The sequence below is a fragment of the Archocentrus centrarchus genome, chromosome 12 (assembly GCF_007364275.1).
Source record: "Archocentrus centrarchus isolate MPI-CPG fArcCen1 chromosome 12, fArcCen1, whole genome shotgun sequence".
NCBI lineage: Eukaryota > Metazoa > Chordata > Actinopteri > Cichliformes > Cichlidae > Archocentrus > Archocentrus centrarchus.
The window spans coordinates 160,937-178,475 of record NC_044357.1 but is presented as its reverse complement, the minus strand read 5'-3'; the positions used below and the strand labels follow the sequence as shown (position 1 = coordinate 178,475).

Below are 17,539 nucleotides of genomic sequence, written 5' to 3'. Positions count from 1 at the left end.
TTAATGTTTCCTTATGCTATCATGCACAGAAAAATCTTCATTCCAGCTGCACTTGGCATGGAGCATCTCATTCAGCAGGTTGTTGCAGGGCACCTCACCTCTCAGATGCCTGAAGTACAGGTAGTCTTCAGTAAGAGTGCTGAGAGAGCGCAACTCAGACAGGCACAGGAGCAGATGAGCAAAGCGGCCAAGGTACTGTGAAGAGCTGGACAGTATGTATTCGAGCAGGGCTCCTTCAACCTGCTTTTGCACAGTCTCCACAAAACCATGACCTTCAAGCTCCTTCACATCTGCTTAGTGGGTTAAATAGAAAATAATAACCAATCAATGATAACATATATTATTTCATAACATAGAATGAGGATGAACAATTGTGGTAGTTTTGCCTAAAATTTAACTAACATTTAACTAACTAACATACCAGTGTGTTGTTTTTGTAATCTCGCAGCAGTCCTTACTATAAGGTTTTTCAGGTATAAAGCTTGAGGGTACAATTAAAGGGACATCTGTTCCCTGAGTTTATCCTTACCACAGAACTAAACTCCAGTCCTTACAATGAGTCTTTCTCAACCTGGACCTTCCTTCATCCCACTCACTATGTGAAGCTCTATGTGGAGTGCATGCTTTCTCTGTTCCTTTGTGAGTTTCTTCCAAGTAGAGGAGTGCTTAAAGTCCATCCATCCATTTTCTTCCACTTGTCTTTTTCAGGGTCACAGGGGAGCTAGAGCCTATCCCAGCTGTCATAGCGCAAAAGGCAGGGTACACCCTGTACAGGTCAGCAGCCTATTGCAAGGCTTACACAGAAACCAGCTCCTACATCCAGTCTCTACTAGATTATCTGCCTCCCAAGCAAGACAGACAACCATTCACACTCACAGGCAAGCTAGCCCCACTAATTTCATTTATTTGGACTGTGGAAGGAAAGCAGAGTACCCAGAGAAAACCCACGCAGGCATGGGGAGAACATGCAAACTCTACACAGAAAGACCCCAGTAAAGGTGGAATTGAATCCAGACCTTTTCATTGTGAGGCAACAATGCTAACCACCATGCCACCATACTGCTCAGTGCTTAAAGTATATAGAATAAATTGTTAAATGGTTACAATGTGTTTTTGTCATTTAAAGTGCTTTCCGTAGTCAGCATGACTGGAAAAGCAATATAACATAAACAGTGCAGGGAATTTTGATACTGGAGACTATGGCACTAGTTTCTAAAATGGTTCTAATGTCCTGATTCTTGAAGAGGGAACATGTTCTACTTGTCTAGTTGTCTGTATTGCTATAGAATTCAATTCCCTTTTATTTATATAAATCACAACAATGGTCATGTCAAGGTGCTTTATATTGCAAGGGAAAGACAATAATACAGAGAAATCCCAACAATCAGACTACCACCTATGAGCAAGCACTTGGCAGTGGGAATGAAAAACTCCCTTTTAACAGGAAGAAACCTGCAGCAGAACCAGGCTCAGGGAGGGGCAGCCATGTTTCAGGATTGGCTGGGGGTGAGGGGAGGGAGACAGGACAAAAGACACAGCATGAAAGAGAGCCAGAGATTAATAATAACTAATGATTAAATGCAGAATGAACAGAGTGAAAAGAGTTGAGTGAAGAAGAAACTCAGTGCAATATTGGAACTCCCAGCAGCCCAGGCAGAGTAACTAATGGAAAGTTCACCTGATCCAGCTCTAAGAATAAGCTTGATAAAAAAGGTAAGTTTTAAGCTTAATTTTAAAAAAAGAGAGTCTGTCTCCTGAATCCAAACTGGGAGCTGGTTTCGCAAAAAAAGGGCAGAGGAGCTCTGCCTCCCATTCTACTTTAAAATACCTCAGGAACTACAAGTAAGCCTGCAGTCTGAGCATGAAGTGTTCTATTGGGGTGACATGGAAGACCTTGTATGTGACAAGAAGGATTTTAAATTTAATTCTGGACTTAACAGGGAGCCAAATGTGCAAATATATATATATATATATATATATATATATATATATATATATATATATATATATATATACACGCACTCACACACTGTAATCGTAGTAAGATTAGAACGGCAAAAATAGGTACTGGCAACCAAAAATTGATATCGAAATGTAATGTAGAAAATAGCTTAATTTAAGTCAACAGGGGACCAAATATGCACACTGAAAATGTCAGGCCAATACTTCAAATGTTTTTGAAGATATCACATCAAAGTACAAAGTGGCCAGAATAGCATTTTTGCAACCTCCTAATACAAAATGTAGAGCTGAAGCTGTTAATGATGATCTTCTCAATTAAACATCTAAAGAAAGTTAGTCTATTTTTGAAGCAGTTATGAAAACTAACTTCCAAATATTTTTCAGGATATTTTTTGCCATTGCTGAAAAATGCTAAAAATGACCAAAACTGGCAACTTTTGGATTGCCTACCAAATAGTAATTTTTTGGAAGAAGCCTGTGTTAACAGGTTTAAGGGTAATTTTACACCTGAATCCAATAAAAGGATTATTTTGGCCCTATCTTTCAAGATTGGAGAACTAAAGCTTCATAAATGTTGATTAGCTTAAAAAAAAAAAAAAGCCAAAATGTCACTTTTTTTGGATCTAAAAAAAGATATAACAAGTAACTGTTAATTCTATTGTTAAATTATCTTTTATCTTTTAAATAATATAAACACATTTACAGCCATTTTATTTGAAAATTATCACTTTGACATTTTCAAGTAAGACATTGCTTAATTGTTAAAAAATATTGTGCTTGCAGCAGAGCAGTCAAGCTACTCCTCAGTCAGAGAAAAAACATTAAAATAAATGGGCAGAAACACTACCAGTTTTCTCAGATAGCTTCTCTTCAAGTCAAGTCAGTCATTGTTGCCCAAAAAAAATATCATTACACAACAAATTTAGTATAGTAGATAACCAGATTGTCCAGACTATTTCTTTCTCAATGAACGTACATGTGAGATAAATTTGGAATTGGTAAAAATAGTAAATTAAGTACTGGCCAGCAGTTTTAAACTGCAATAAATGTCTTCATATATGCAGAGAAAGTTGCAGTTGTCATAGGTAATTGGAGTCCACAACAAATTTGCTGGAGATAGTGTCAGCCTGGCAAGGCATTTGTTCCAACACTTTACATAACCACTCCACAATCAGGAGAACTGACTTTAACAACCCCCCCATGGCACATTCCGTCTCTCCAACACCAGTGTTGTCATATACAGCCACTTTTGTACCCTCTGCCATCAGAGACACTTTTAATGCTGGCTTTGACCTGACATCTTCAGAATATAGAATCTTGTCAACCTCCCGTGACAAGAGACAGGGTCCAATATGACTTTTCACCTTCTCAATGAGATCAGCTTTCCATTTCACTGCTTTTGCATGTTTTTCTTCAACCCATTTCTGGACATTGGAAAGATGCTCCTTCCTCTTTGAAAGTATGTCAGTTTCTGCTTCCCTGTGTTTTTGCCAAAGGGGTCCAACTTTTTTTTTGCTGAGAGTGACAAAAGGCGGCTTTGCTTAGTTTTGCTTTTCTCAAGGAACCAAGATGACATTATTTGATTATGTTGCATCATATTCACAAAACGCCTGTAGTGTAATGAGGCATGAGAAATCACGAACAGTCTGTAATTCCCCACGTCAGTTCGCAATGCTTCATTTTCTCACACGTCATGGTCTTGAACATCATAGTACAGGGGCGCCCACACTTTTTCAGCTTGCGAGCTACTTAAAAGATGACCAAGCCAAAAGGATCTACCCACAATAAAAATGCAAAACGCATATTTATTTTATATTATTTAAATCATTATTATTGCATATTTTGTGCTTTTAGGATAAAGTATATTTTAATTGAATTTAAATTTCATCTATAACACATATTAGTTTGTCTTGCATAACTGCATTAACCCACATTGCACAATTCAACTGTGTACATTTATTTTTCTTACCTTACTCCGATGCGGAAAGTCAATGTCATAGTTTTTGTGGACAGTCCGAAAATGCTGCTCTACCTTTCCCTTCTTTAGAACAGCAATGACGCTCTGACAGATGAGGCAAACGCACTTCAAATATGACATCGTTAAAAAAAAATCCTCCTCCCATTCCATATGGAAGTGGTAAGTTTTGGGTTTCTTATTTGGACCGGCTGCGGAACTCATTTTTATACCCTTTCCTTTCCTTTCTTCAGTTTTGTTTAAAACAAATTGGAAGCTAGCTTTGCAACACGGCGGCTTTCTAAAGTGGTTAAAGCAAAGCTAGTGTGGTTAAATGCGCATGTGTAGGGTGGTAACGAAAGTGATGGATGATAGTTTATCATCCATCTTCTACTTCTTTTAATGCCGTGCGATCTACATTGTTCCCCAACTTCACTGGGAGTTCCATACGATCTACCTGCACTCCTCTTGGGATCGACCAGTAGATCGCGATGGACATTTTGGGCACCCCTGTCATAGTACTTCCCATCCAGGAAGAAATCTGTGAGCTGACGATCTGTGACAGCAATCGTCTCATCACAATGCTATCTGGATTCTTAACTTAAATACTTTAACCAAGGACTTCTCCACCTTCAATGCTGAACTCTGAGAGTTCTGTTTCTGCAAAATACCTAGTGCATCATTTGAATACAAGATGAACTTCTATCTCACAGATGTTATGAACTTGTAGAGGTCAAGATACCTCATTTTGCTGGTGGTGAGTTTTCAGTGTGGCCTTGTAACCATGAAGTAGGTTCATCCTACAGCTGCAAGCATGGTGTCCACTTCATCATCTTCGCTGTTGGCTAGCACAATTTGCAACTCTTAACAAAAGAATTCTCATCCTTCAGATGGCAGTTTGCTTCCCAAACGTCATGGCGCCCAGATCTATCATCCATTCATGGGCTCCAGAGTTTGGAGGCTGTACTTATGTACCTTGATACTGCTGATTCTTCAGAAGATGAAAATGATTTGAATTGCTTAATTGTCTCTTCCAAGTTTGCCATCTCCAATTTCCTTCTGAAGCTGTTTCAGGACCTTTTCACTTTCAGAGCTCAGGCAAAGAAGGAAATGGGCACTGCACTAAATAATTCAAGTTCCAAAGAATCATCTCCAAGGATTTTGTTTTGCTTTTTGCCAAATTCTCAGTTGTATGCTGTGTTCAGACTGGCACGGTCAGACATCAGTGCACTCAGTTTCCTGGTAAGCTCTTGGAAGATTGTCTAGCTCCTTCTGTGTTTTCTTCCAACTCATGGATTTAGGAAGTTCTTGTAGAATGGAGATGACAGCATCAAGTAGAGTCTGGGCATGTTCAGCATGCATCATGCTAAATCACATAATCATGATATTCCCACTTGAGAGATTGATTTGATTCCCTAGGATTTTTCCTGTGGTTCCTTGAAGTCCTGTCAGAATGAAAGTCAAATCTTTCTGCCTGAAGTATGGAGTCTGCCACATGATATTTTGCCAAGATGTGACCTATGTCTGCCAAGGGTACACTACATTGAATAGAAAGCAGGTCATTTATGTCAATTTCACAGTCAGAATGACACTTTGCAATACACTGGTTAGCCGATGAACAACAACCTGTGGGAATATTGACTTCTATCAACTGTATGATGCATTTCATGATTTCATCAGAAATTTTTTTGCCAGATTTGTCACAAGTTTTCAGCACTGTTCAGCAACGGCTTCCAAATCCTTAATCTGCACAATGTACCAGTCACATTTAGATTTTAATTTAAATATTTGGCCTTTCTGTACAGCAGATGTAGAACAAACAATTAAAATGGTTTTAGGAGTGCTACATTCTGTCTGCAATCTTTTTAATTGTTCCTTAAGAATAGATATTATTCACACCCATTTTCTTCATGTTGTTTAATAATTTCTTCATTTTGGGCAATGCATGCTTCCCTTTTTCAGAGATTCTGTGCTTTTGTACCATTTTTGTACTATAGGAGTAATTTTGACATGCCCTTAGCATCAGTTTTAAATTTGTGGTAGTTTTTCTGTAAGCTTTGTAACTTTGCACTTCAGAATTCAGAGTTTAACTGATTAGCATGGGATGGGTTAAAATGGCATGGGATGCGCAGTCCTTGGAATAGACCCCAAGTTGGACCTTTTTTTCTAAATTTTCCTTCTGGCATTCTTCAAATTATCATAGAGTACATGGAGTTCACAAGCAAGGTTCATGGATGTAATATTTTCATCTGACTGGGTCAGTGGTTGGTGGTGGGCCAGGGAATTGTCTGTTGTTCCCAACAGCAGGTTCTGGGTCAGCTGTTGGCGGTTAATGTTATCGAGTGTTCCTTACAAAGTCAGGTGCACTCTCAGCAAATCTATCAAATTCACTCTTCCCATTAACTCCTTTTCTGTTTTTTGATTTTATCGACTTGGACTGCTTATCCAATATCAAGGTAGTTTTGAAATGCCCTTCACTTCAGCTTCAAAATAGGACATTATCACTTTTTGTTGCATGTAACCAATATTCTTTTTTTTACATTTGTGTAGCAATGAAAATGTATACAATGCTTTCTAATAATACTGCCTAAGCGGAGCATGCATAGTGTAAATAAAATTGGTCCTAGCACAGAATCCTGTGGAACTCCATAATTAACTTGAGTGTGTGAAGAGGACTCCCCATTTACATGAACAAATTGCAGTCTATTAGATGCATATGATTCAAGCCACTGCAGCACAGTACCTTCAATTTCTAATCTCCTAATCTTCCTCTAATATCTGTAATAAAATATTATGGTCAGCAGTATCGAGTGCTGCACTGAGGCCCTAAGAGGACAAGCACAGATATGAGTCCACTATCAGAAGCCACGAGAAGATCATTTGTAACCTTCACTAATGCTTTTTCTGTACTGTGATGAATTCTGAAACCTGACTGAAACTCTTCAAATAAACCATTCCTCTGGAGATGATTAGGTAGCTATTTTACTACTCTTTCAAGAACTTTAGAGAGAAAAGTAAGTTTTGAGATTGGCCAATAGTTAGCTAAGACAGCTGGGCCAAGTGATGACTTTTTAAGTAATGGTTTCATTCTGCCGCCTTAAAAGCCTGTGGTATGTACCACCGCAGAATCAAGCACTTCTAATTTGAGGCTTTCTTTTTCAGAGGAGCCACAGTATCCAGAGTTGTAGAAAGTGAGGATGTAAAACTATTGAGATAATCTAGCTCTGTGCAAACAGTTTACTTAGATGCTCTGCACTGTGTTGGCACATTGCATTTAAGAGGAATGGAGGAATTATATCCTTAAATTTAGTTGCAGCACACAGAAAGACTTCTACTTCTACTCTAATAAAACTTATTCCTCACTGCTGTGTAATCTATTAAAGTAAATGTAAATTTTTTAAAGAAATGATCAGACAGAATGGGGCTTTCAGAAAATAATGTTAAATGTTCAGTTTCTATGCCATACGTCAGAACAAAATCCAGAGTGTGGTTAAAGTGGTGGGTGGACTCATTTACATTTTGAGAGAAGCCAATTAGTTTAATAATAGATTAAATGCAGTGTTGAGGCTGTTATTTTCAGCTTCTACCTGATGTTAAAATCACCCACTATAATTATTTTATCTGAACTGAGCACTATATCAGATAAAAAGCCTGAGAAATCAGACAGAAATTTTGAGTAAGGGCCAAGTGGATGATAGACAATGACAAATAAAATAGGTTTTTGAATTTTCCAATTAGTGTGGATAAGGCTAAGAGAATTAAACTCCCTCTGGGTCTCTGGTTAACTAATAAGCTGGAGTGAAAAATTGCTGCTACTCCTCCTCCTCGACCTGTTTATATTCATCCCATTTTATTTTACTTAAGAGAAAGAAAGATACATCAATATATCAATCAATTATTAAATCATTTACACACAGGGACTTAGAAGAGAGAGCCCTAATCCACATTTAACTTTTTTACTTTTTGGTGCAGCTGCTATATTGTTTTTTCTTTGTGAATTTAAATTTTTTTGGTGGTATGGGAGCAGGCACCGTCTCTAGGAGGAGAAAAGTTGCAGAAAAGCGTGTAAGACTGCAACTCTGCTTTCTGGTCTCAACCCTGGGTAGTTGCGTTTTTTTGGGGGGGTGGGGGGGTGGGGGGTTAATAAATTCAGCCAGATTTCTAGGAATGAGAGCTGCTCCATCCAAATCTCCCAATGAGGCCAGGTAACCGGATGTCATTATTGCTGAGGTGAACTATTATCTTACTAAATCTATGTTTCAAATTTCTTTCCATTTCCAGTCCATTTCAATGTCACCTACTCTGGTCCCCAGAAGACATTTGACTTTGGATGCTGGTGTTGCTAGCACCAGCAACGCTTCTCAAAACAGAGTCGCCCATAACAGGAGAAGGGACAGGAGAAGAAGCCACGCTGCTAGTGAGTTGGCAGAGAGCTAAGCTATGTCTGGACATTGGTTTCATTCACGTCTTCACACAAACTGTTCACTTCAAGGATATAGTTCTCAAAAATGTCTAAAAAATCCCAGTGGGGTTGAAAAGTTAACATGACAGGGATATTTAAGAAATCATCAAGATTCCTATTATTAGCTGATATGCGAGTAGCTGATTTGAAGCAATTCTCAATTTTATTTCAAAATTGTGACTTCTTCACATTTGGAAACAATTTACTCAAATCCTCTGCTAACTCTGCCAATATCTTATGGATGTTTTCCAGAATGAAGAACTGCAGAAAAAGCCTATTATAACAATAAACAGATAGAAGGAATACCCTTCATCCTGAACAGTTGCAACATCATGATAATCCAGGACATCAAAAATGGCCATTAAAATGAAACTGCCATAAAAATTTGAGACTGTTCAAGCCACATAATACAGACCTCTGAATCATTCAAAAAGAGCCACCTTACTCAAGGGATGAACCAGTGCTGTGTCTGTGTCACCTCATAACAGACATCTTAGCAAAGAAACAATTTAAAATTGTATCTTTGTTACTCAGCACTTTGTTACTAGCAGCCCATTGCATAAAGATGATTTGTTTCAATGTCTTTAGATAGATCTATGAAAAAAGCCAAATATAACAACTTGACAGGCATAAAATAGCCTAATGGTCTCAGTGGACAGGTGGGTGTCAAGAAGCCATTTTTGAGGAAGTGAAACAGGGAAAAAAGGTGAAGGCTTCCAAATTAAACTAAAGGTGGACTGTAAATCAGTGGCAACAGGTGCAATGAATCTAAATTTGAAACTTTAGTTCACATCATTGTTGATATGGATGGAGGTGGTAGCCAACATTCAATGAAGAGCTTTGGAATGTTGTTCAAGAAGCCTGGAGAACTATTACTGAAGACTACATAAAGAAAGCTTATTAAAAAAAAGGTCAGGCTATATTGAAGAGTAAACATAGCAATTCCAAATAACAACTTGTATATTGTACATATACAATTGCACCAACTCTGTTTTTATCTAATATACTGTATTATGTTTGCACATGTTTCAATAAATCACTGCACCTAATTGCCTATATTCTTTATAAAGAAATCAGGTGTGGCTCAAGACTATTGCACTGTACTGTTTATGAGAAAGTTACAGCTGAAAACCTTGACATATCCATGTCATTGAGAAATAGCAACTCACATTTTTTAGCACAACATCTTGACTTAGCATGATATTTACATGAGTTTAAATATATAATGAAGAATTAGATTCTTGTGGGTTAAAAGTTCTCTGTATTGAGTGAGATATTCAGGACTTGAGGAAGTGTTAGCATCACAAACAGCTTTACCTCTGACATTAATAAAAAAGGGTTATTAAAAGAAATTTTCACAGTGAAACTATTTTGGTCAACATAAAACTTTGTATAAAAGTTGTAACTAACCTGGGTTAAAGAGGATGAGAAACTTGATGCAAGCAAACTCCTGGCGGTCTACCTTTAGGGCGTGAAGCTTCTCAACCAGGTCCTGTCCTCTCTGGGTCAGACTGGCCACAAGAGGACTGACACAAGAGACTAGATCTGATAGTATCACCTGAGCCAAAGAAAACATTTACTGACATCAGATTAGCCTTTCTGAATTGTAATATTTATCCAAATTCATGGATTATTTTGACAGTGCAGTCATGGATTAATTTGTAAAGATAATCACAATTAAAATTTTAAGTACAGATGTACTGCATGCTTCCAGACTGCATCAAGGCATGCACATCCAGTGCAGAAGAGCAAAGCTTCGATAAGAAATTTAAACTGTATGAGATGAAATTTTTCATGAGAAAAAGGAGACTTTATTACTCCAAAGAATATAGTGGTCAAAATAATTATTTGATTCCCTGTTGAATTTGTAAGTTTGCTCACTTACAAAAATGAACAGTCTAAATTTTTTTATGATGATCTCATAGTAATGGAGAGACACAACTAAAAATCCAGAAAAAATTAAATTATACATAGATTTGCATTTCTTTGAGTGAAGTATTTGATCCCCAAGCAAAACATGACATAGCACTTGGTGGAGAAAGTTGTTTCTTGGAGTTGGTCACCAGGCTTGCACACATTTCCAGAGGGATTTCGTCCCACTCCTCTTTCAGAAACACTCTAAATTCTTTAGGTCGTTTGGCTATCACCTAAAAACTCGAAGCTTCAACTCCCTCCACAGGTTTTCTATAGGATTGAGGTCTGGAGACTAGCTTGGCCACCCCATGACCTTGATGTGCTTCTTCTTTAGCCACTCCTTTGTTGCCTTGGTGGTATGTTTTAGGTCACTGTCATGCTGGAAGACCATACCTGTCAAGTCTCCCGTTTTGGCCGGGAAATTCACGTATTTTACCCCCTGTCCCGCCGTCATCCCGTATTTTTATTTTCCTGTGTTTTTCCCGTATTTTCAGTTTTCAATTTTCAAGTTTTTTTTTTTTTTAAAGTATTCCTGTGCCGCTTCACTTTAACACCTGCCCACCCGCTCCCTCCGCTCCCATCCCTGGTCCTCGCTTCGGCCTTTATCAACCTTTGAGACAGCTGACAACGAGTTTTCTTACACAAGTTGGCAACAGTGGCCCAGATAAAGGAGGAGAGTTGAACGTAGCTAGCAGTCGCACCCCACAGTGTTTTTGTTAAATTTGATATTCTAACATTAAACAATACGGGACAAAATTGATCTATGTAATGTGGGTCTAGGCAAAGCATTAAAGTTATTAAGTTATTTCATAAAGTTTATTTGTAGTTCTAAACATATTTATGGTGTTTTTTTCTTCACTTTTTCTCTCTAAAGATGTTTTTTGCTCTCTCCTGCAGCCTCGATTGCAACTACAGTACATCAAAATGAACAATTATGCAAATTAGGCGATGATGTCATATAGTGACCTCTATTTTCAGCTATTTCCCATATTTTTAAATACAAAACTTGACAGTTATGTGGAAGACCCATCCACAATCCATCTTCAGTATTCTGCCTGAGGGAAGGGGGTTCTTGTTCAAGATTTTACAATTCATGGCCCAGTCTACTGGCCCCTTAATATGGTGAAGTTGTCCTGTACCCTTAGCAGAAAAATATCCCCAAAGCGTAATGGTTCCACATCTGTGCTTGACTATAGGGATGGTGTTCTTGGGTCATACACAGCATTTCTCTTCCTCTAAACACAGCAGGTTGAAACTGAAAGAAGAGCTTCATTTTGGTTTTATCTGACTACAGCATGACTGAGCGGGTCTCTCGTCACTGTGCCGAGAGTAAAATATTAACATTATTCCCAACTATGATAAAATAATTCAGCAACATCATGTAATATTGCTAAAAATCTAACTTTCTGCTCTTTCTTTGGATATACTATATACATATATATGGTAAATGGACTAGTTCTTATATAGCGCTTTTCTACTCAGTATGAGCACTCGAAGCGCTTATACAACCTGTTTGCATTCACCCATGCACTCCCATTCATACAAGCACTTCCATTTTTACGAAGCTAAGTGCTTTTACCTAACATTCACACGCATTCATACTCCGACAGAACGGTCGGAGAGCAACTTGGGGTTAAGTATCTTGCCCAAGGATACATTGGCATGTAGCCCAGAGTAGCCAGGATTCGAACCGCTGACCTTCCGATCAGTAGGTGACCTGCTCTACCTACTGAGCTACAGCCACCCCATGATGCGTGATCTTGCATTCTTCCCTAACTAAGGCAATTGATATGTATATTTCTTCCATTTCTGAATAATTGCACAGTTGTCACCCTCTCACCAAGCTTCTTGCTGATGGTCTTGTAGCCCACTCCAGCCATCTACAACCTTGTCCCTGACTTCCTTTGACAGGTTTTTTGGTGGTGGAGAAGCTTGGAATGGAAGAAATTGATTCTGTGGAAGGGGTATGCTTTATACCCAAGTTGAGATCGGGAGTATCTGTAATTGGATATTAATTCTGGAATTTTGGTTGAGATTCTGTCTCTTTCCATTAAAATTAAACTACCATAAAAATTAGATATTGTTCATTTCTTGGTATGATAGCCAACGTAAAAATTCAGCAGGGGCTCATTTAATTATTATTCCCCCACTGTATGTATGTTATAATGTTATCACAAATCTATACTTAAATAAGGATAAAGGAAGGAGCAGAGATGACTCACCTCCTGCCCAGTTACCAGGAGCAGGCTGCCCTCTTTGCCATATAAGACCTGTCTGGAGATGATGTCCAGAAGCAACAGTTCACTCCAGCAGTGGTGCAAAATCTTCATCTGGTCACCGACCTTAGAAGGAAAACAAATAGCCAAAACGATTCAAACAATATCCATTTTATCTTTTCAGGATTTAAGACAAGAATGACCACAAAATTAAACAACTGCCATTTTGAGCATGCTCATGTTGCAGTCATACAGGGTTCTAGCCAGTGGCTGATCACCTATCATTGCACCCGGATGAGGTACTCTATTGCTATCAAAACGGTTTGTTATTACTGCAATTAGCAAGTGGTAATCCCCTCATTGTTTGTGACAACAAGGAGGGCTTTTTCGATCATATGAAGCATTAAGAAAAAAACTGCCTGTACTCTATTAAGCATTACAACTAGCTTGCAAGTTTTAACATTTTTCCCACCAGAATATTGTTTTTAACTTACCAGTGACTCATGAATCACTTAATTTAAGACTTCTGTTTAAGATTTCTGGTCTATGAAGGCCTATATGTACACACATATGGGTGGCTGTAGCTCAGTAGGCAGAGCAGGTCACCTACTGATCGGAAGGTCAGCGGTTCGAATCCTGGCTACTCTGGGCTACATGCCAATGTATCCTTGGGCAAGATACTTAACCCCAAGTTGCTCTCCGACCGTTCTGTCGGAGTATGACTGCGTGTGAATGTTAGGTAAAAGCACTTAGCTTTGTAAAAATGGAAGTGCTTGTATGAATGGGAGTGCATGGGTGAATGCAAACAGGTTGTATAAGCGCTTTGAGTGCTCATACTGAGTAGAAAAGCGCTATATAAGAACTAGTCCATTTACCATGTATATAGTATATCCAAAGAAAGAGCAGAAAGTTAGATTTTTAGCAATATTACATGATGTTGCTGAATTATTTTATCATAGTTGGGAATAATGTTAATATTTTACTCTCGGCACAGTGACGAGAGACCCGCTCAGTCTGAGCCTCGTCCAGAGCCGCGTCCGAAGCCCGACGGTCCTAAACCTTGTGGAAAGTCCTCCCAGAAGAGGCTAAATCAGCCCAGAGGCTGATATAGCCATGGTTGATATTGGCCATGGTAAACAATGACCCCCAGTTGGGGATTTTGTGTGTTTGCCTGTTCTCCCTGTGCCTAAGTGGACTCTCTCTGAGCACCCTGGCTCCCACAGTCCAAATACATATCGTGTATGCATTAGGTCAGTTGGCGATTTAAGTTGTAAGTGTAAATGTAAGCAGGAAGGATTGCCTGTCTCATAAAGCAGGGTGTATAAGTCCTTACCTTAAGCTGTTTGAAGAAGATTGATGTGCGTGCCCACTGCACAATGGAGCACAGCATCTGGTCAGCCATGATACACATGAGACTAAAGGTGTCATTGTCCCTATGTTTCTCCCTGCACATTTGCTCCTGCTGGAGACGAGTGGTGATCTTATTCTGGAGCTCTATCTCATCTGGATCACAGCGAAGGAACTCCACCACAAGAGGAGGCATATTGGAACCTTGGTTAGAGAAATGACTTGAGTATTGGCTTGGGTTGATGACGATTCCAGCAGCAGTGCCTGTTGAACTTGCACAGTTACTGCTGTACTCTAACATGAAGGTCTGGTTTGACAATGAAGTGTGCAGGTCCTGGGTGACACCAGATGAGTTAGAGGGCAGAAATGAACAGAGTGATGGGGTGCTCCAAAAAACTGTATGACGATGTAGGCCTCCAGTCACGGTAAAAGCTTTCTGGTGTTTTGAGGAAGCCAGTAAAAAACTGCTTTCTGGACAAATACTGCTTGCTTGTATCAGTGCTTTTCTCTGCTGCTTGAGGGCACGATCATGCTTGTACATGGGGCCAAACTTGTTTCTGCCACCCCGCAGGCGATCCGCTCGTACAGCTGACCAAAAAGTTTGATTTGATATCAGTTCTTTAAGCTGACATAATTTACTAACACTTTAAGATTTTCTACATTTCTGGACAAATATGCATTAACAGTATTCTTCATTTTGAAATAAACAATTTCTAAGGAATAATAATGCAGCACACAGACTGCAGAAGCAATTTCTCTTTTTCCCATAGTTGCAGTTTATTTCATTAACACAGACACAATAAAAAAAAAAGAGAAAACTTCCCATCTTACCTTCAAGCCGCATCCCAACATGTAGACACTTTTGAAACCTGCAGAATGGACATTGTTTCCTCTGAATTTTATCAATTCTGCATGCCTGGTTTTCTATACAAGTGTACTTCTTGCTGTTTTGAACTGTTCTTTTGAAAAATCCCTGAGAGTGTTGAAGAAGAGGAAGTATCCACTTAAAGAAGGTAGTTCTATTACAGCAGTCTACGCTCTATCTACGTTTAGGAGTTTGCAATACAAATTTAGCTGACAGTAGCAGAATTATTTCTGGCCAACAGATAACATATACCTTGCAGCTTTCACAGGTAAGCAGACCATAGTGGTACCCAGAGACTTTATCTCCACAGACTGGGCACAGCTCCTCCAAGCACACATCATGTCTGTATTCCATTCAGGAAAAAGATTAAGACTCTTCTCCTTTGTACTTGAAGTCAGCTGAATGAAAACAATATACAGCTTTAAACATGCACAAGGAAGTCTTATGTCTGCAAACCTGCTAGAGAAACAGAAATAGCAAACAAACTAGATTGGTAGAGCATATATTTCACTCATCAACAAAACTTGTTCTTCCAGATACCCACGAATACAACTGAAGTGGAGTGCAGTGATCATGTCATTATCCCAGTGAAGAAGGGACACAGTCCTGAAGACTGCAGCTGTCCACGGTACTCAAGTTTCAGCCAATAAGCTCACAGAAGCTCCCATGTACATACTGTATTTGGACCTTTATAGCTAATCTTTCTTTACCTACCTCTGTGTGGTAGAAGAGTAGAATATTTTCTACCACATTTATAATATTTTCCCCCTTTTAATTACTACTGCTACTGTGAAATTGAAAAAAGTGCTTTTGTAAATGAGGCATATTATATAAAGTGCTTTGAGTACTCAAGTAAGTAGAAAAGCAGTATATAAGAACCAGTCCATTTACAATGTTACTCAGAAGCCTGGAGGCAAAGGAGCTGTTCAAAGTGAGTGTCTAAAGCTGATATGCAGAATCTGACACATTAGAACCCTGCCAGAACATTTGGAATGCAGTTATTTTGTGCTAGTTGAAACATATAGAACATAAGTAGTGACTTTTCAAGACTGGACAGTAATTGTCAGCATACCCATACTGATGATTTCTGATGGGGTATATGATTTTTCAAAGTCAAAGTTTTTGGTCTACAAAACAAACAAAAATTTAAACACAACAAAATATCTTTATCACATATAGGTTAAGGGTCATCATCAGCAAATTTATTGCTTAATGAGTACAGTTAGATAAACTATTCTGTAAACAGTGCAAAGCTATTCCACACACACACACATATATATATATATATATATATTAGGGGTGGGACTTTAACGTGTTAATTTCGATTAATTAATTACGGGTAAAATAACGAATTAAAAATTTTAACGCATTTTAATCGCACTTTGCACCTTGGAACGTTTCTCAGTGCACGAGTTCCTGGCATACAGATCATAATGACGGCCCACGTCCTTCGCAGACCGCAAAGGCCGGAGCTAACCCTGTGTCACCTGCACTCACCTCTGTGTAGCTCCGTGAGTGCGAATCACAGCTGTGAAAAAGCAGCTGGTTAAACGGAGAACGAATTTTTCTCCTTTTTGTGGTTTAATTTTAATTCTTTAATTCAAAATAAGCTGTTAAAACAAGCACAACACATTTCAACATCAAGGAATACAGCTGAGCAAATGATTAATTTCCAACTGTGAGACATTAATGTAAACTAAAACTATCCAGTTATGATGCTTAACTTTAATTTCAGGAGTCTGCTTATCACAGGAGCACTTCCGCCCTTGTTGGTCTGTGTAGTAGACTGGTGGGAAAATCAACAAAATTTTGAAGTTTAAGCTTATGTATAATCATCATCAACCAAACTTAAATTAATATTTCTCATGTTAAATATTGAAATGTGATTAAAATGCAATTCATTTCGATTAATTAATTACAAAGCTCCTAATTAATTAGATTAATTTTTTTAATCGAGTCCCACCCCTAATATATATATATATATGTTAGGGCTGGGACTTTAACGCGTTAATTTCGATTAATTAATTACGGGGAAATTAACGCGTTAAAAATTTTAACGCATTTTAATCGCACTTTGCACCGTGGAACGTTTCTCAGTGCGCGAGTTCCCGGCATACAGATTATATCGACGCACAATGTCCAAATTAGGGGCCGGCCCACGTCTTTCGCAGCCCACAAACACCACAAAGGCCGGAAGTGAGCGGCTAGCCTTCATATCAGCTGCCGTCACCTCTGCGTAGCTCATGTCGCCTAGCAACCGTGAGTGCGAAGCACAGCTGTGTAAAGCAGCTGTTAAACGGAGAACAAACTTTTTCTCCTTTTTGTGGTTTAATTTTAAGTCTTTAATTCAAAATAAGCTGTTAAAACAAGCATAACACATTTCAACATCAAGGAATACAGCTGAGCTAATGATTAATTTCCAACTATAACAAGTGAGACATTAATGTTGAATAAAACTATCCAGTTATGATGCTTAACTTTAATTTCAGGAGTTTGCTTATCACAGGAGCACTTCCACCCTTCATTGGTCTGTGTAGTAGACTGGTGGGAAAATAAACAAAATTTTGAAGTTTAAGCTTGTGTATATTGATTCATTCATCAACTAAACTTAAATTAATATTTCTCATGTCAAATATTGAAATGCGATTAAAATGCGATTAATTTCGATTAATTAATTACAAAGCTTGTAATTAATTCGATTAATTTTTTTAATCGAGTCCCACCCCTAATATATATATATATATATATATATATATATATATATATATATATATATATATATATATATATATATATATATATATATATATATAATATAA

The 17,539-nt window shown here is 38.3% G+C and overlaps 1 protein-coding gene across 1 annotated transcript; it reads right to left on the bottom strand.

The window, feature by feature from the left end:
* Nucleotides 1-15,074, bottom strand: LOC115789690 (nuclear receptor subfamily 5 group A member 2-like). The gene is made up of 6 exons (XM_030743210.1): nucleotides 14,973-15,074; nucleotides 14,687-14,828; nucleotides 13,842-14,443; nucleotides 12,515-12,634; nucleotides 9,789-9,936; nucleotides 1-290 (listed from the first exon to the last, which is right to left on the bottom strand). The coding sequence occupies exons 1-6, from the start codon at nucleotides 15,072-15,074 to the stop codon at nucleotides 1-3; spliced, it is 1,404 nt and encodes a 467-aa protein (XP_030599070.1).
* Between the last annotated feature and the right edge of the window lie 2,465 nt (nucleotides 15,075-17,539).